This window comes from Thermobia domestica, chromosome 3, assembly GCF_964235325.1.
Source record: "Thermobia domestica chromosome 3, izTheDome1.hap1.1, whole genome shotgun sequence".
In the NCBI taxonomy this organism is placed as follows: domain Eukaryota; kingdom Metazoa; phylum Arthropoda; class Insecta; order Zygentoma; family Lepismatidae; genus Thermobia; species Thermobia domestica.
The window spans coordinates 310,096,597-310,117,261 of record NC_137456.1 but is presented as its reverse complement, the minus strand read 5'-3'; the positions used below and the strand labels follow the sequence as shown (position 1 = coordinate 310,117,261).

The window sequence follows — 20,665 nt, the reverse complement described above, 5'->3', positions numbered from 1 at the left end:
GAAACATGATGGTGGACTATCGCTGGTGCTTGCAGCGTGACGTTCCGGAGGCCAATTACTCCAGAAAATCAAAGAAACGAAGATTTTTGCCTAAGTAGGTAAGTACGTTGTGTTATTTTGTTGTGTGCATTTATCAGCTTGAGGTCGTAAATGAAATTTAAAAATGTATTGGATTTGCTTAACTTTCTATCAAGTCTAAATTCATTATGACAAATAAGTTCGTAAAACTACTCCATACGTAATATTCTGGAACCATAAACATCATATTGCACATCAAATCGTATCTATATATATAGTATAATATGTGTAGGTGGGTGTCAGTAACTGTATCGTAAATTTTTCCGTATTTATATTAATACCAAGGCAATAGTACAATATTTAATGTAAGTTTCTTACTAAGATATATGGAACAAATAAGAAATTCTGTCAGTGTAAGTATGATTAGATTGTGTAAAATTCTGACGTGATAGGCAAAAACTAACTACACCACTGGAATCAGCGACCTCGATTTATTAAAAAACAAGTCAAATACCTCAGTCAGCAGAAAAAAAGTTTTCATATGTAGACCAGTGTTATCAGCAAATTGACTCCATTGTGGTTGTTAGTAAATTGCGAAGCCTACCAAACGGCGTTCAGTTGAGTAATGTGTGGTTAACATTACTGGAGTTATAGGCCTAACAGACTGCATTTAGTTGAATGATGTTGCCAGCACATTGTTATTGGATATCTGGTCTTACTTAGACGCTTATAATGTGGTCAGCACATGGAAACGAACGCGACTGCTACAGGGATTTATAGCTATAACAGACAGCTTGATTCATGTATGGCTACCACACCAACCCTCAACGCGGGTGTTCTGAATTTTTACGTCTACGAGAATAGTTAAGTAATGTATAGTCAGCACATTGATCTCAACGCGTTCGTTACTAGACTTTCAAGGCCTTCCAGACTGCTTTTAATTGAGTGATCCGTATGGTCAGCACATGGAACCCATCTCAAATGTAAATAAATTTCTAAGTTTACCACATGGTCTTGGAAATTAGAGAGGTCGCCCATTTTACACTATCACCGTCAGCTCACAGCACACTGATGTGCTAGTCCTCCTTACGTAGTACGGCCTTTGCCTTAATATACTACCACCAACAGCCCTGACCATTGCCATCCCAGACTTCTGATGTGTTTGCAACTCAAGAGGTTTTAATTAAACTATATATATATATATATATATATATGGAGGCACTAGAAGAAAGACAAATGAAATCCAGTTGAATGTCCCACGATTATGCCCTTTAGGCTAATGGAGACGAATGATTTAGGTAAGTGAATGGTGATGGAATATTTGGTGAAATAAGAATGTAAGAATGGAAGTAATCCTAGAGAAATCCCACGATGATGATGATGTCCACCACAAACACATTTAGCCGGTGAACGAACCAGGACCCCATGCACCAGAGGTAAGACTGAGATTAAGCCACCGTCCTCCCAAAACAAAAAAAGAGAGGGTATTTCATTGCATATCAATGTTATAAATTTCGAATATGTTCTCCTGTTGAATGATAACTTTACTACAATTATAGCATGAAATTCGAATGATTTTTTAAAATAAAATTTCCTTACTTTTCCAGAACTTTTTACGAGTAACCTGAATTTCCTGACTTTTCAAGATTCTACAGGTTTCTTCTATAATAATGAGTGTTTTATTTTCTTGTTTAGTTTCGCTCTAGCATGGTATAAATAACTCCATGAAGATTGTAGTGCAGAGTGAGAACAAGCCATGTAAAAAGCGAATGCTTCGAGGTGAATATTGTCTGAAAAACATTGTGTGTCTACTACACTGCTCAACGTTGTTATGGAAGACGTAGTGAGAAGACTAAGAGAGGAACAATGATAAGAAAAATTTTATACTGCATATGATGTAATGATTTGAGGAAAATACACAGACAATTGCACGCCTGAGACAGATGCAGTTAATTATTAGCAAATATCCAGACACAGACTTATGCAATTTACATTGCAATAATGAACAAGTCAAACATTTAAAGTAAAATCACAACTTAATCAGTAATAAATAAAACTAAAACTTATATATGATCAAATATAATTTCTTGATGTAATGAGTAAACATACGTGTTAGAAGCATTTCCTCTCGACGACGACTACTACGGGACCAAGTCAACAAATTATCAATACGTAGCTTCATAGAGTGAAGCTTAATCTATTCACTAAAAACTAAGAAAAAAAAATCATGCCAAAGGTACAAATCCTAAGATTCAACTGCTATCTACTTCACAGTTTGATTTCGCCTACCTATTTAACCACAGCAATAACTGCTCATCAAATTCTTGTTTGAAAAGATCATGACTTTCATGATCATAGGTAACAACTTCATCTTCTGGAATCATCTCTGCTATCTTCTTCCTCACCTGAAAATAAGTTCCTTCATATAATATGTCATATTCATTGTTTCCGGCAGGTATTAAACTAATGAGATTTATACAATTTGGTTAAAAAAAAATTACGATAAAAATGTATTACGTAATCATTCAGTTACATTGTTCAGTAATGGATCAAATGTATACTTTGTACAGAAAACAATACAATATATTGGGCTAGCTTTAAAAAAAATGGTTCAATATGTACTCTGTTTTAGGAAGAGTTCACTTTTTTAAAAATGCCACAATCTACTCCTATAGAAAAGTACAGTTTATTATATACATGCAGAAAATGTCCTATTATTCCGATGTTTATCTTCAAAAATACTGCATCGAATATTTAAGGCTACTATCTGAACCAAAGATGTTATAAAATAGAGGATCTGCTCTGCCCATACGTATCTTCATCATATGAACTCAATGAAGGAAAAAAAAAAAAAAAAAAAGAGCATCGCCCGATCTGGCACGTCTGATTGGCTATTCTCGTTTCCGCCATGACTGTTGGCTCGAAACATTGCGATCTTAGTGGCGCGTAGTAAGCAGAGTAGGTGTAGCGAAGCTGTGACGTATAGCTTCACGATTTTGTAGTATGGGTAGATCCTCTATTTTATAACATCCTTGATCTGAACGACAGAAGGTACATTTATTAAATGCAATGAAAAATATTTATTTAATTCCATATTTTCTGCGCTGAGGAACGTTTCTAGCTTAACATAGAAAATAAAAGGATGACTGAGAATTTGGTAAATTCGGTTAGACATCTGCACGTAGTCGCGGGTTCGACTTCCGGTGGGAGAGCACAAACTGTAATTTCACAATTATTCCCTTCTACTAATCATTCATCATCTTCAGCCTAAAGAGTATGATCGTGAGACGTTAAAGTAAAATTTATTTTATTTTATTTTAAGGTGCGATATGGTCTGCAAAAGCTTGTACAACTAAGTTATTGGTTGATTTGGAGTTCACTATTCTTCTGTTCAGCACCGAGACTATATAAGACGTGAACCCATCAAAGCTTAACTTGGGACCTGAATCACACGAGCTCCCACCGGGAATCGAACCCGACTCTCGTATACCGAAGGCGCGTACGCTAACTAGCTACGAGGGAGTTCAACCAAGTTATTGTTACAAGGAAACTTTCTATACTGCGTTCGGGTTCTTCCCTTAATATGAGTCATTCCATGAGAAGACGGTCATGACAAAGAGAATTTCATTTTGCAGCAAATATAATTTAAATAAGCTCATTTGTTTCTCAAATTTCTATATTTTACCGGGTTGTACTTTAAAAGTATGACGTGATTAATGATTTTAAGAAATATACAGTTTTTCTTGGATGTTCCAGATTCATGAACGCTGTGAAAAAGATGTTAGTAGACTGTCACAATTTCTGCTGAGAACAAGTTCAGACAAGGTCTGCTATATTAATTGTTAGAAGGGGGTTAAACATTATTACCTAGTGTTTAAGTGTTTATCTCAGTCCAATAGATTAGTGAATTTTAAATTGTATACTAAAACTATGTAATTCTAATGTAACGTACGTAACGGAAAATTACAAAAAGTTTTCTTCTAAATAGTAGGAGTTTACTGATATTTTCGTTCTTTCGGGAATGTGATGGTCGCTGTGTGTTTTAATAACTGCAAAACATTTTTTATTAAAAGAACTCTTATTTCTATATGAAACCAAATGAGAAAAAAAGTGTAATATACGTATTACAATATTAATTTTTCATTATGAAATGAGAATAATGTCCGTATTGATTGTTAATAGCAGGTAATAAGTACTAACAATTTATAAGAATTAACAGTAACAATTCATAATTAATAAATTCATAGGACAATAAATTGAAAGTTAATGTTTTGGAAAATGTAAGTTTGTATTTCTACCGGAAATTGAGATTGGTGTTGTTTTCGATATTAATTTGGTTTATATGTTATATCTGATGCTTTTGCATTACAAATTCATTCAAGAAATTATTCTTTCTTGTAAGTGGGAATTATTATTTTTACTTGCTAACACACAAAAAAAAAAAAAAAAAAAATGTATGAATATACATATTTCAACTCCTGGCGCAACAACCCTTACGTGTTATGGCCTACCGGCCGGCTTATGACACTCATGCCTTTGGAGTAATGTGAGGTCACCATATTGGCTCCCCTCAGCATTAATGTTGGCTTCTATACTGGAGCTCTTTACTTCTTTTCAAACAACTCCTTAACTGTCACTCCCCAACGATGGTGGGTGGACGCCGCAATATCAACAACATCTAGTGAATACGAACCCATCTTTCCCCTGACCAGGCCGACCACTGATTTACAAAGGGTGTTCAAAAAGTTTTGCACAGTGGTCTCTAATTTTTTATTTGTTGCAGGAGGAGAATGAAATTTTTTGTGAACATAGTTGAAACATTCATCTATAAGTTGGTATATAAAAGTATTTTCTTTTATTTACAGGTGAGCCATAATGGACCGTGAAGATGTCAGGTTGCAGCAACGGTCGGTGATGGAGTTCCTCTTCAAGACCGGCGACGACTCTGCCACATCGATTCACAGGAAGTTGCTGCTTGTTTACGGGGAGGACACATTGGATCGCAGCAGTATCCAGCGGTGGTTGCAGAGATTTACAGAAGGTGATTTCTCTCTACTGGACAATCCACGATACGGTAGACCATCGACGGTAGTGAGTGATGTGAATAAGGAGACCATTAATCAAATCATCCAAAATGACAGATGTGTGACGACACGACAGCTTGCTGAAATGACTGGTTTGTCATTGCGTAGTGTGGTATCAGTGGTACAGTCAGTAGGGTACAGAAAAATCTGTGCACATTGGGTGCCTAGATTATTGACAAGAGAAATGAAAAAGATGAGGAAGAATGTGTGCGAGGGTCTCATGACGATCTTTACTGAAGAGTGGAAACAGTGTTTAGACGGCGTCATTACTCAGGATGAAACATGGTTGTTTTTGTCCGAACCTGAGAGCAAAACACGTCTGAAGGCCCACCTGCGCGGTAAAACATTTGATAGTGAGAAAGACCTTATTTCCTGTGTCAAGCGATGGTGTAAAAGTCAATCCCCAGAATTTTACCAAAGTGCATTTACATCATGGAAAGGACGTTGGACCAGATGCGTCACAGCTGATGGAGGATACATTGAGTAGACTCAGTGTATAGCTAAATGTTCCAAGTATGTTCACAAAAAAATTTCATTCTCCTCCTGCAACAAATAAAAAAAAAAAAAAATAGAGACCATTGTGCAAAACTTTTTGAACACCCTTTGTACCTTGCTTGCCTCACGAGAAGCGTACTCCAACGCAGTTAGGGTGTTGGCATTTAAATATTTATATTTAGTTAACAAATTTTCTTATATCTATCTATCATGCTGGGAATGGTCCATCAATCTCAGGAGCAAGAGACACAAAATCTTAAACTGGAGATACTTTTCAAACCTGGCACGAGAAGATTCTAATTTCTAGGGAACATAAATGATGTAGTTCCTAATTTCTCCCTAAAATTTACTGGCGTTAGCACTAATTCTATAAATTTAATAATACACTTAATAAAACGAAAATACACATTATATGAAAATATTATATTTTTAAGAAATATACTATCCACAATAGAACTAAACATTTACATAAGATTACGTGGTAGACAAGAAAAGCAATTATTCCATTTTTGTCTGATGCTTATTATATCGAAATCGAGCTGTAGTTTTTCTAAGACAAGAAATAGGTATATTTATCATTCCCAGTGGCGTATTTAGAATTTTGTTTCGGGGGGGGGGGCTATGCACAACACGGGAAAGAAGGGAGGGGGCAATTGCCTACCTGAGTTTGAGAATTAAATATAAGATATTTTAATTTATGCATAAATTGAAGTTTTAATGGCAAGAATTGCAGACTGGTGAATCTTATGTGATACGATACACACAAAAATTTAACAGTGAATATAACCTTTTATTCTATTCATAGAAGAAAAAGGAAGTATCCTCTTGGCCTTCCTAATTTCCCGGCCTACTTATTCTCCCCTTTTAATTTTCTTTAATTCAAACATTTACCTTTCTTTACAACTAAACGATGTAAATATTCCTTTGCTATAAGTCCTGCTATGTTGAAATCCGTGCAAGTTGGTGTGGAACACAAGTTTCGATAATCAGCTCCTCTTTGTTTTGATGTTACTGATGACTGTCGACTAGAATCACAGCGAACAACGGTTGAAAGGATAGGAGAAACGAAAGAAAGTAACAACTAAGGATAAGAAACAGAAGAGTAGAATGGACGAAAGAAAGATAAAAAGAACGCACTGTCTTACATGGAATGAAATTCGGCAAATACAGTATTGTTTCTGAACAAAGAGCGTAAGAAATGGAAAGTCAATGAAATCCTTAGAAATGGTAAGAAAGATTATTGTTGTACATGGAATGTAAAAAACTAACAAATTTATTTCGGGGAGGAGGAAGGCTTGATACCCGATTGCTCCCTCTTAAATACGCCACTGATCATTCCATATATGTAAATCAAATTAGCTGTGGTTCATCTACATCTAAAATAGCAGCCATAATTTGTTTTTGTACACAGTGGTCTGCACATTTATTTCTTATTTACCTGATACCCTGAATTTTCTTGTAACCTTGATAAAATCGATGAAATAAAATAAATTGTTACGCAACAAAGCAAAACTTCTGCTCCAGACTGATAGATTCTTCTTCTTCTTGTTCTTCAAATATCTTAAATTGTTATTCATTAATAATAAATGCAACAGGAATACTACAAATACGTACCTCAACTATGAAGTTATGCGGAAGTGAAGTTCGATTTACCAGAGCAGCAGCGACGCGTGCAGCCATGCAATAACGTCTAAACCAAGACCATTTGTGATTTTCTGCGCAGCATGGTAAAGAGTCTAAGCCCAAATCACAGGCTAAAGCGACGAGTACCTAGGATATCAAATAAAATAATTTGTAAAAAACTTTATACAGCAACAATTACGATTTTCTTTAACATCATTTCTTCAAATAACAGTTCAGTTTGAATTAAAAATTTAGGTTTAGGGATTTAATATCTTACCTTGAAAAAGGAACTATGCATGAGATGCTTGCCACCTCTTACTATCGGGTCTTCATATTCATATTGTCTGAGTAGAGCTTCTGGTAACCCTTTTACAAGTGCTGATAAGGCTGAATCTGTATACGGACGAGGTATTTCTGGAGGCTGTTCGCTCATTAGCAAAGCTGGAATATTGAGGACTTTTCCAAAACCAGATACCATCAATTTTCGGAGCCTTTGCAATGCCCACATTCTTTGAGATGCAGCTGAAATAAATAAAAAGCGAAATGAATAAAATGAAAATAAACAATATATTTAAGTTCTAGAAACAGCTTAAAAGCTTAATGAATAAATTTAAGAACCTAGAACTGGCTGAAGCATTTAAATATTTGCTTTGAAGTGCTGTTTTTTTTTTTTTTAAAAAAAAAAACTACATGTATTTTAAGTTTTCATACATGATTAAATATATAAAATTAAACGAAATCATCCTAATTTTATACATGACAATATAATTAGCATAAATTTCATTCAAACATTCTTTCAGGTGGATGTGTACGAGGCCTCTTCAGCGACATCTTTCACTTCACTTCTCTTCATCCTGAATTTTTATGAGATTATTCTCTATCCATGATTTATATATACTGATAAAAAAAAAATGTACTGTGATATGGTAGTAGGTGGTTGCCGGTCGCATACTAAATTTTGCTATTAAACAATCTATGGTTATTGACTTATACTTAGTTATGAATATATCAGTAAACGTGTTGAATGGTTATCTGCATCTAGATAATTAGTCTGTAGTGTTCAGATTCATCTATGTACGAGGGCTAGTCAAGAAAGACTTGGACTGATTTTTTTTCTAGGCAACTGATTTTTATTATTACTCAGCAACAGGCACATGATCCTTTTCAAAGTAGTCCCCGCCCATTTGAATGCACTTTTTCATTCGAGTCTTCCAGTCCTCAAACACGTGTCGCAGGCCATTCTTTGAGACGTCCTTCAAAACCGCCTCCGATGCCTTCAGAACCTCGGAATTATCGGAGAAGCGGCGTCCACGCAGTCTGGATTTTAGGGCAGGGAATAGAAAAAAAGTCTCACGGTGCGGTAGGCGTCTCCACCATCCTCAAACCTTTGCAACAGCTCCCTGCAAGTCTCCACTCGAACGGCCTTCTGCTCTGGTGTCAGGAGTCGCGGAATCCATCGCGCACACACTCGGCTCATGTGGAGGTGGTCATGCAAAATTTTGAAGGTACTGCCATGAGATATGCGTAGTGCGGCTGCCAGATCGTCGATACTGATGCGGCGATCTTCTCTAACAATGACTGCTGCCGTGTTAATGTTCACCTCAGTAACAGCTGACGCTGATACACCTGGTCCACCAGCTTTCGTGATTGTCATTCGGCCCTCTTTAAACTCTTTGAACCACCAGAACACGGTACTTCGTGGCAGAGCGTCATCTTTGTAGGCTGCTCTCAACATTCCTAGAGTTTCTGTTGCACTGTTCCCCAGGCGATAGCAGAACCGTATAGATGCAAATTGTTCATCTCGTAATGACTCCATTTCTTCTACAGGCGACTTCTAGAGGCGGCGCAGAACATCACCTGCAATAAAAAGTCGTGGTTACCAAACATGCAATGATTCCTTAACAACATTTTATATATATGCACAGCAAGACCCACCCTACTTGTATGCCAAACTATGAAGCTCCAGCGTTAACAGAACTGCCGGGAAAAAAATCAGTCCAAGTCTTTCTTGACTTGCCCTCGTAATTTATTTATTTATTTATTATATATGAGTATAGTCCCTAGACATACGATATAAAAGTGTGTTGCCCCTAGAGAGTGGGATGTGGTAATTAAAAGAAATGGGTTAACCTGAGTCTTTCACTATGTTATAATTATGTGTTTAACTCTAGTATATCCAGTGTTCTACATTGCTCGTCTATGTGTAAGTGGAGCTAACCTGCATTGAAATATTCTTAATTTGAAGAAAGTACTGCTTTCTTGAAAACCTACTTAATAGTTCAATAGTCGTTGTCTTCAACCAAACTAAATTTACGAACATGTTTAAAAACTATACATAAATTATATGATGATATTTCAAAATATTATGTCCAATAAAAAAATACAGAGCTTTAAAAATTAGATGAGTTGAAATATTTGAATACAATCACACAGATAATACATTTGCCGATTGCACATTCACTGCCATAGCGGTGGTAAGAAAAGGATTATATGGTAATTTAATTTACTCACAACAAAATGAAATGAAGTGAAATCTTTGAGTTTTATATCCCATGCATGTGGGCTAAAGGAGACGGTGATGATGAGAAATGAATGTATAGTGGAATGAAAAAACTGGGAGGAAACGGAAGAACCCCGAGAAAACCCACGCACATGGTGTTTTATCCAACATAAAGCTCACTTTGGCGTGAGTTGGGATCAAACCAGGGACCCCACGCACCAGATGTGAACGCTCTACCTCTGAGCTACCGCGGCCCCTTCACTCACAACAGATGAAAGCTGCAGCCTACAGTTTAGTTACTACTCAGAAATGACATATTTAGTTTTGCTGAGTTACGGATATTTTTATTGTTGGGACCAGGATATTTCAGTAGCAAACAGTTCATTTCTGTCACGAAAAAGTCGCAAAAGCGATTTCAGAATATATGAGCTTTATACTGGAGAAATACCACCGTGACTATGGACTTTTTTAGAATATTCTTACTTCCTCCAACTTCATCTCGTTTCACTTATTCATTTACATTTATCATCGTTTGCCTATATCCTAGAAGACATGATTGCTGAATGTTCAACTAAAGACTGCATTACATTTCCACTGTTTTACGGTTAAAGATTTTCTTTCTTTATTCCAAGCTGCATGACGTGATTTTCTTATTGATGAAATGAACATCAATAATTGTTCATCATTTTTAAAAATTCGCTTGTCGGAAGAATAAAGTTGGAAAAAATCAATTTGGCAAACCAAAACACACAAATATGTACTAAATGACAATATATAATATGTAACAGCAGAAGCAACACTAGTGTGTTTTCGAATCTGCAGGTTGAAGCTCTTGTTCAGTTACTTACGTACGTGAATCCACTTTCAACCAGAGGTTTTTGGATGGAACCAAACAAGCAAAAGTACCATATATAATATAACATATATGAAAAAGAATATTTCGTTGTACAACCATTTTTATACAACTTCACAAATGAGCCTCATTATACAATAGAGTTGTTAACATCTGCTAATATAGTTAACTTGATACCAACATGTAGTTGTTGATAGTCTTTGCCATCTAAATATCCTTGAATACGGGAAGTGAAAGTATATCACAAATGAGACTGATTAGGTTTTTAATGGTGAGGTGAGCGCTGAGGCTATTTGTTCCCGGCGCAAGAAAAAGCCAATGACTGGCGCATGCCGCACAAGAGGGAATACAAATATAAAAAGAATGTACAAAAGCTAATATTTCTAAAAAGAGAGAAAATGGAATAAAAGCTACATCATATATAGAATGAGCTAAATAAATAATTACATGGCTCACAGTGGTCTGGTCTCTTGTAAATAGTTGAAAAGTGACCAAAAGCACATGAAAAAGTGACCAAAAAGTGACCAAAATCTCATCATGCCCGTTTTTTTCTTTGTCAATTTCTCCATCACCTCTCTGATTGTTGTTTTGTTTCATCTTTTCTTCTTTATTTCTTTTTGAGCTTCCTCCTTTCTTAGGTTTTCTAAGTATGATTTGTAGTTACGGTAAGCAGACTTAGCAGATGTAAGAAGCTTCGGAGTAAGTGGAACCAGTTCTGGCCTATTTCCGATTTTTTTTTTTTTCATCCTACACATTATATTTAACTTAGCATTGAGAGTTCTCAAAGCCATGAAATATTCAAATTTATCACCTACTCTTAAGAAGAACATACAAGAAGCATAACACAAGACGAACATGATGAACCACACACACACAACGTTGAACGGAGCGTTAACTATTACTAGAGAAAACTAAAAGACTATTATGATAGAAGAAAGAATAGACACACAACGGTTCTCAACCCCACCTTGAGAGCTTAAGCATCCACCAACCATCCACTCTGCTTCACATGTGTCAGCAAGTACTGAAGCTTTCAGAAAAGTAATGAGTGACAAGTTTCTGCCTTTTTTCATTTATTTTTATAATATTTTTCTTAGAAAACTGGCAATGCAAAACATAAATTACACGAAAAAGTCACTTTACCTTCCAAAAAAGTAACTTTTAGTGACAAATTAAAAAAAAAAAAGTAACTTTTAGTAACCAACTTGAAAAAAAGTAACTTTTAGTTAAAAAAAGTGACTCGCTATGAGCCCTGTAATTACCAAAGATGAAAATTAAAAAACTAAAATAATAAATAACAAATATAAAATAAGAGTAATAACAATAATAAAATACTGAAAGAATAGTAACCACAATAATAAAACAAGAGTGAGAAGGAAAAGCATAAGACAACGTGAATTATTCAATCACACGTATGGAAGCGAAGGTCTAATCCTTAAAAACAGCGTTATTCCCCAACACCCGACTAATATTATCAACGAATCCTAAAAGTTCGGTAAGGTCCCAAGTATACAGAAAAGAAGAAAATGTTGAGAACAGATAATCAAATTTGAATCCCGATAAAACAGGAGAATTCAAGAAAGCAACTAACATAACTAAACACAGAGTAATGCGGCGTTAAGAGTAGACAGTGGTGCCCCGGAGACAACGATTGGGCTTTCTCAAGTTAAAACTTTCTTTTGAATCTTAATTCTATATATTATTTATCCAGGATTTTGATGTACTTACCTAGAGAACTTAGCTGAGCACAAGCAGCTAATGCAGCAGCTAATCTTGAAATAATATTTCTGTCTGAGCCTATATCTAAGCGCCCATCAAGAAGACACATCACCAAATCAATACATGGCTGAGACAAAACAGCTCTGTCAGACTGTAGATCATGTGGTCCTGCACATGGCATAATGGGATAAACAGTAAATTTCCAGCCCCATCCATTGACTGAGCCATCACTTGTAAACTTCCATCGCAGTGAATCACCTGTGAATCAAACAGACAGCAGGATGAGATGTATGGAACTAAAAAGATTATATACAACTAATCAAACTAACTATCAGTAATTTGTCCAAAATGACAAAATTTCAGGTACGTGGAATGCTCTCAGTTTAATTCAAACCTTTTGCGTACTAAGCATGAATTACTTCTCGAACGTAAGGAACATACTGTAATAATAACGAATTTGCTATCTTTCTTTACATTCCTATTCAAGTAAAATACTGTTCTAAAATGACAATATCTGAATAGGAATAGTAAGAAGATTATGACTTGTTTGTTGCAATGGAGCTAAGACAGCCTTCTCTATTAAAAACCATAAATTATCAATATTTTTTGACTTACGAATATAATAATACGGAAGAGAATATATATATTTACCAGTTCAAAATTCTAAATAAAGAAAAATCGAAAACATATAACAGAATAAAATGATATACACAAAATTTTAAATAAAGAGAATATGTAGAAAGTAGAACGGCTTTTCTGTGTTCCGGAAATACTGGATTCGAATATTGAGGGCAGCCATAATAATTGAGTTTTTCTTTAGTCCTATCAGATAAACGCTGGGATAATATCATTAAATACAATAATCCCAAGTCACTGTGTCGGGCAGATGTATCTAGAACTTTATAAATAAATAAATATACAAAGAATACAAAGAAATAAAATATCCAATGTACTAGTTTATATAAGAAAATGAAATCAACTACATAATACTATATAAAATTGACTACAAAATATATTGGGTCTGTAAGTTATTTCTTTCTCTCTTCACCAATAATTTGGACTTCCAAATATTCTGAAGTTTACTTCGGGGTTAATGAGTTAAGTAGAACTGCTGTATCGAAGATTACATACCTGGATTGTCTTTTGTATCCTCGGTATTACCCTTAATGTGTTACAAAAGAAACAAAATCTTAATTTCTTGTCTTGGATTGTTTTAAAATTGAAGGACGATAAAACATCATCCTGATTAAAACCGTTATACACTTGCAAGTAAAATACTTCCATTTTACAGAATTTAGGATTTAGATTTCTGGGCTTTCAGCATCTAAGGCCATTTAGCCCGTCACGTTTGAGGGACGATGTCCCTCGGCGAGCACACTATCCAGGGAAAGAAAAGGAAGAAAGGACTGGGGAAGGAAGGAAGCGGCTTGGGACCTATAAGTTAGGCACCACCAGGCATTTGCCTGGTTTGAATGAGGAAAACCCAGGAAAACCTCATTCAGGATGGATGACCTGTAAAAGCTTTTTACACTTTTTCGATCAGTGTTGCTATAGCTCAATTCTGCCAAAGTATTTGTAGATGTGTGGAAGAACCCTTGTACTGACTCTTGCAAAAATTTGAAGTTATAGATAACTTAAATTTTTATATCCAATAGTTTACAATATAATACCATTGTTTGTCTAGACTACTTCTAAATACAACTTTCTTACAAGGCTGTCTATAATGTTTATTATACATTAATTAGAAATGTTACAGTTTCGGAAGTATATCACTTCCTTCTTCAGACTACTAATCCAACTGAAATCTTAAATAATATTACATCAATTGTTATCTCTACCAATCAGGAATCACTTTTCTTTAAAATTTAGTATATATGTCTATTGTTGTAACATTTAAATTCTTAACATACATAATACATACTTCTGTCCAAATTTAAATAAATTTCTTCTTTGTTCTAATAAAAGAATATTGATAAATGGATTTTTTGATTTGTGAAGTAGTCCTATGTAAGATAATAGTTTCCCCGTTTGCTATGCTCATAGGGCTACTTCCTTAGATAACAGTGCGTTAAGCTATACGAAAACCTTAACATTTTGTATTGGACCTTATTGCTACGTGACTGCTATGAATAAACAGTTCATACCTGGGAGTGCCTATCTAGTGATAATGCAAATCTAGTAGTCAGTAGTGAGAATTCGTGCGTCATGAGTAGTCGCCAAGATCTACTAGTATTTGGCAAAGGTCGGATCATGCTTTGATCGCGTAAAACAGCTGCACTATTGGAGTCTTTGACAATACCAACAGTTAAAGTATATTAAAACAGGATGAGTTCAATGTAGGCAAGTGACGAATTGTTGGCAAAACTGCGTAGGACGGACCAATATTGACTGTCGAATTGAATGTCGTATTTAGCGACCGGTAAGGGCTTACAGGCACAGTTGGCTACCCACTACAACCATAGCTAACTCAAAAATATATCCCCTACACAACCATGAGTCATACAGTCGCACGATTGAGCTATTCTAGCAATGCCTTCGACTTCACCTAGTCCTCACCTGGGTTAAGCAACATCAACGATGCCCCATGAAATGAACCAGACAACTGGACGACAAAATAATGAAGGTCTTTTGGATTAATGAGTGACGGACGATTTTTCATCCATACCGTGGATACGCATATGCATATTTGGTGGAAACTTCATGAGGTGCTGGAGCTCCCATGCATGGTATCAACAGCGGGTATATGATGTAAAATATGTTTATGTGACAGAACTAGACCACCTGGCAGTTGTAGGCAAACGCACGACAATATCCAGTATCGCAATTTCCTGACAGACTGGGTACATTCCACCATGTTGCACTCTGTCCACCCTGGTAACAGTATCCTTCAACACGATAATGCATCGAGCCACCGCAGACGTCCTGTATAGGAATGGGAATGGTTCAAGGGACACAGTATGGAATTTTAGCGTTTTCTATGATCAGATCTCAACCCCATTGAGTACCTGTGGGACGCCATAGAACGACACATTCAGTCTCTCAAGAAATTCATCTAGCCGAACCCCATCTCAGTGTTAAAAGCCGCATTACACGCAGCTTAATTGACCATATCAGTGGACGACTATCGACATTTCATTACATCCCTGTCACCTCGGATCGCTGATATATGGCAATTCAATAGGACCTACCCGCTATTACGTGATTACAATTCAGTGATCACTCGGTGAATGTTAATAATAATCGAACTTTCATAAACTGAAATCACACCTTGTGCCTATTCATTAACTATAAATTTTCTCAAAATATTAAATTCCATTATATACCTGTAATTCTCAACTCCGACGACCAATCACTCCACTCTCTGCCTGAACGAATGGACACTGTCTTTCCGGTTCCATCCATAATTGTCAGAGGATCATGACGTCTTTCAGTGGAACACTGACGATCGAACTCCACACGGAGACTTTCAGCGCCTGTGGGTAAAAAGAAATAAAACATCGCAATATTGCGTGCATTTATCAATAGAGTGCTTATTAATCTATCTAGGTATATGGTATTCCAGAAACAATATATATATATATATATACAGTATCTGAAGATGTCAATATGTACGAGTAAGTTGTTTAACAAAGACATTACGATAATACGTTGGAATTCTGATGGTAATTGGTAATAAACCATGCATATACTAATACATATCTGTTTTAAAAATTTATTTCCAAAATTTATGTTTTATCTGTAGAAAGAAATCTGTTTAGTTAAACATTTTACACCGATAAGATTTTCTAACAATTTTTTTCAATCGTACAATCCCATTTTACTTAATGAACTGATAAGATGAATACTGAACATTAAAAATATTGAACTTACCTAAGCACCCGTTTCTGTTTTTTTCGAAATCAAGAACAAGTAAGTCTTTCTACTTATGGGCGTAGATCTCCGAGTGTGAACGCAAGGAAAAAGATAGCAACACATTGTGGAAACAGTGAAGTGCATTAACTCTTCATATGGATTCTTTATAAAGTAAATTCCAGGTCGCGTTCGATGTCAACGAAGAATAATAAATTTCTATTGTGCAAGAATGTTGTCAGTAATATTTAAAAAAAAAATGAAATGTTTAAGTTTTTACATCCCACGGTTATGCCGGCTAGGCTAAAGGAGACGGTGATGATGAGAAATGAATGAAATGGTGAAATAAAGAAAGTGGAAGGAAACGGGAGAACCCCGAGAAAACCCACGCACACGGTGTTTGTCCATCATAAAACTCACTTGGCGCGAACTAGATCGAACCAAGGACCTCATGCACCAGATGTGAACGCTCTACCACTGAGCCACAGCGGCCCTTACCAGTAATATGAGTCTATAATGCAATGTAAAACATCCTTAAAGAATTTGTACTGAAGATGATGGCAAGCTGTCGTTGAAATGTATGCGGACGAGATTTTAAAAAACACGAGTGCTTAGGTGAGTTCGACCTTTCTAACAATTCTATACTGTTACTTTCCACAGCATTTGTTGTTTCTCTTTATAGAGCATTTTGCAATGAACAATCCACCATTAAAATACTGCGAAACACTCCATTGTTAACATATATTATATATTTGAAAACTATTTTGATTACGCAGCTAAAATAACAAAGTAATTCTGTCGGGTACATACGCCTGAGAGCTCAACAAAAAATGTAGTATCATTATGCGTGTTCGATGTGGCAGTCAACGTACTGCTCAAGCACAATTAACATTTGTAAACGTTTTAACATTTTCTTCTCACGAAGAAAGAAACAATAAATAATGACATGAATGATAAAAACGATTTTTAAAAAACTCTATGGTTTAAGAAAGCCGAAAGTTCATCACCGCAGAAATAAACGCTCGCCTTTGGGCTCTAAGCGACTCATTTCCGTAAGATCCTCCCACTTCTCTCATGGTTTAACCATAGGTCTCTTTACTACAAGATTTCCAACTATATACCACAAGCGTATTTCCCATGCGAACAACGTATTCCGTCACTCGTATTCGTCTCAATATTCTTATTCATATGAAGATGATACGCCGTTACAAGCACATATTGCAAACGTCCGTATTGCATACTTTCTTCCATTCGCCAGTTTGTTCGTCCCTTTTATACCAAGTTTTTTTTTTTTTTTTTTTTTTTTTTTTTTTTTTTTTTTTTTTTTTTTTTTTTAAACTTTCAATCAGTATTCAGTCCAGCAGGTTCACACCCAACACTTACAATCATATAGTACAACTAGCCAAATGATGCCTTCATGTATTTTAATTTTTAATTTTTCGACTTCCCTATCATCAATGTTAAAAAAAAAAGAAAAGAAAAGAAAAGAAAGAAAAAAAGAAACGAATTACTACTTGTAAGATTAATTTTTTCTAAGTAATTTGGTTATCCATCTCAACTATGGTAGTGATTCAATACTGCATTAAGGTGGAGAGGATGTTAGTGTTACGTGGGTGGAAAATGTTTAAAGCTTATGGAACATCTGTACATGTACAAGTTAATGTGTGATTGAATCTGTGTAAACAGTTAATATAGATGTATTAAAGGATATAGATTTTTGGTTGATTAAACCACATGCTAGCATTATGTACTTGACTTTGTGAAGTAATTCACATTTGAATGCATTGAATAGCGAAGATGAGCTAATGAGATTAAAAGGTTTTGTGAGACAAAATGTAATTGAGATTGAAGGAAAAATAACGAGTTGAAGCATAATTACTGTGTGTTCTACAGAGTAGCCACAAAGTCCTGTTACCCCTGAATATAAGTAACATAAACCACTAAACGTACGTAAATAACTACACGAAAAGAACTGAATGACATAAACAACAATGCTTTCGAGAAGTTGTATTGAGATAGAAAACATTAAGTGTCCAAAGGATCAGTCTGTCAACCGTCATTCTCATGACAAAGGATAATACGCCGCCAAGATCTGTGCGACATTTTGCAGAGCATTGCAGGTGTAACTTGAGTGAAAGCTTGTTTCACAGCTTCCGCCAGTTTGGCAGTGGTATCGTAAAGGTTTTGTGCAACGATGCCTTTTATGAATGCCCAAAGCGCATTATCACAGGTGGTAAGGTCTGGGCTTGGTGGTGACAAGACAAGTGAAGTGGGTAGATCTGGACTACCACGACCAATCCAATGCCCACGGAAGATTGTCTGTAAGATATTCGCGGACGGCGAGGACATAATGGGTAGGTACCTTATCATGCTGAAATCAACATGTTTCTTTGATTCCGTGCTCCTTCAAGAGAGGGAACAAACCAGTTCTGCAACATGTCCAAGTATCGCTGCTGATTAACAACCCCATCGAAAAAGAGCGGCCCAAACACGCGTCTGCTGTCCACGCCTATTCATGTAATCACATGCGGAGGATTCTGTTCCTACTCTTCATAAAAGTGTGGGTTGTTCCTGGACCAAAAGACCACACTGCGTGAGCTAGAACGCCTGTAAATTGCACACTCATCGATAAAGATCACTTTGCCGCGTTTTGGTATTGTGTCGAACGTACATGTCTCCATTCTCCGATCCATGTTTTACATTAGCATTTATAAAGGGGTAATGAGAAAACTTACATTAGCATTTATCAAGGAGTAACGGGAAAACTTACATTAGCATTTATCAAGGGGTAACGGGAAAACTTACCTTAGCATTTATCAAGGAGTAACGGGAAAACTTACCTTAGCATTTATCAAGGAGTAACGGGAAAACTTATATTAGCATTTATCAAGGAGTAACGGGAAAACTTACATTAGCATTTATCAAGAGATAACGGGACTTTGTAACCACCCTGTAGTGTGTGTGTGATTGTTACCATAGTGTGATCGTTAATTCTAAATTAGGCCTTAGTAAGTAACATAATCTAGACAGTATTTTAATAGGAAAACTACAACAAACTTTAGTTTGTTCAATTATTATTTTCTGAAGAAGTAACACTATCTACCTATCTCTAAACAAAGAAGAAAGAAGAAGAAGAACCCAAGTAATGTTATTAATTTTAATCTTCTTTAGGCAGTCAATTTCTATAATTCCAGGGTAAATAAGTAGCCTTCCTACACGGAACAATTTATTACAGGAAACTATAGATTAGTAGTATACGTGTTCTATTAAAAAAAAAAAAAAATACAAATAAGTCTGTATGATACACTATTCATTATTTTTATTTGTGAACATAGGTTAGTAAGTTGTAATCCAAAGATCACAATAACAAGCAAATAGTAAGACAATGTTACCTGGTATTTTCACTTGTCCAGTCAGTGTTACATCGTCAGTATATGGGTGACTACTCTCTTGAACAACAGGTTGAGGAATGGATCTCAATGAATCAGTGTTAATGCTACATCCTCCAACTCGGTAACACACAGCTCTAGTAGCATATCAGCAACGGCAGGGTGGGCTTCTCCCATTGCTAAAAGAATACAATTTAATCAAAAGGAATGAAACTCATTACTGACACTTCTACATGGAATCAAATTATATTTATACATGTCAATTCTTAAAAAAATTAGAAGTAAAATTTCACCATATAAGTACACGCACACAATTCATGTAACAAGATATTATTCTTCGTGCGTACTAACAAATGCAAGATTGGATTATGTTGATGCAATAATAATAATAATAATAATAATAATAATAATAATAATAATAATAATAATAATAATAATAATAATAATATAATAATAATAATAAATGAAGAAGAATGCTGAAGTTAAACGATTTTCGAAGAAACTACCATATACTACCTGAAAGGCTGTAAATATTCATTTTTCATGTCCTAAATTAATTTGATTTTCCAATGCCGTAGAGAAACATTTACTGTAAAACAAATTCACATGGATGATAGGCCTATTTCTAATTTAAAAATTTGATGAAACAATACGCATATCCTTAACACAGATTCTTGAAATATTAAAAATGTGGACCTCAACAATCAATATTATATTGGATATATTTTAGAAGCACTATAGAATTCCAGTATCGAATGCATAATTCAACAGTACACCATCGTAAATAATTCAAGTTCTATTTTTCCGCTTAATTTCTATTTCTGAGGTCTAACAAACTAATTAAAAAAAATATAATCCCTTGAAGGAAATAAAGCATAGGAACCCGTAATATTAGTAGGCAATAGTCACTCTGAATTACAGATAGTAAGAAATTTATTTTAGTTTAAATAAAACCATCACCAGGATAAACTGAAGAAAACCTGCAATCAATATTCAAATACACTCAATTTTCTTCCCTCATACACAGCGGAGTCAGTCTTCGATTACTCTGGATGAATGTAAAGGATTATTTTATAGAAAATAACTCGGATATGAGAAATATCAAATCAAATGACTCTAAAAAATAAAAGCTGTC

At 35.4% G+C, this 20,665-nt stretch overlaps 1 protein-coding gene across 1 annotated transcript in view; it reads right to left on the bottom strand.

The window, feature by feature from the left end:
- Positions 1-20,665, bottom strand: part of LOC145681142 (E3 ubiquitin-protein ligase HERC2-like) — a 314,525-nt gene that overhangs the window by 69,755 nt on the left and 224,105 nt on the right. The window contains 7 exon segments of the mRNA XM_081752576.1: positions 2,308-2,423; positions 7,212-7,367; positions 7,498-7,742; positions 12,302-12,550; positions 15,616-15,765; positions 19,534-19,635; positions 19,638-19,709. Coding sequence (XP_081608702.1) covers positions 2,308-2,423; positions 7,212-7,367; positions 7,498-7,742; positions 12,302-12,550; positions 15,616-15,765; positions 19,534-19,635; positions 19,638-19,709 — 1,090 coding nt within the window.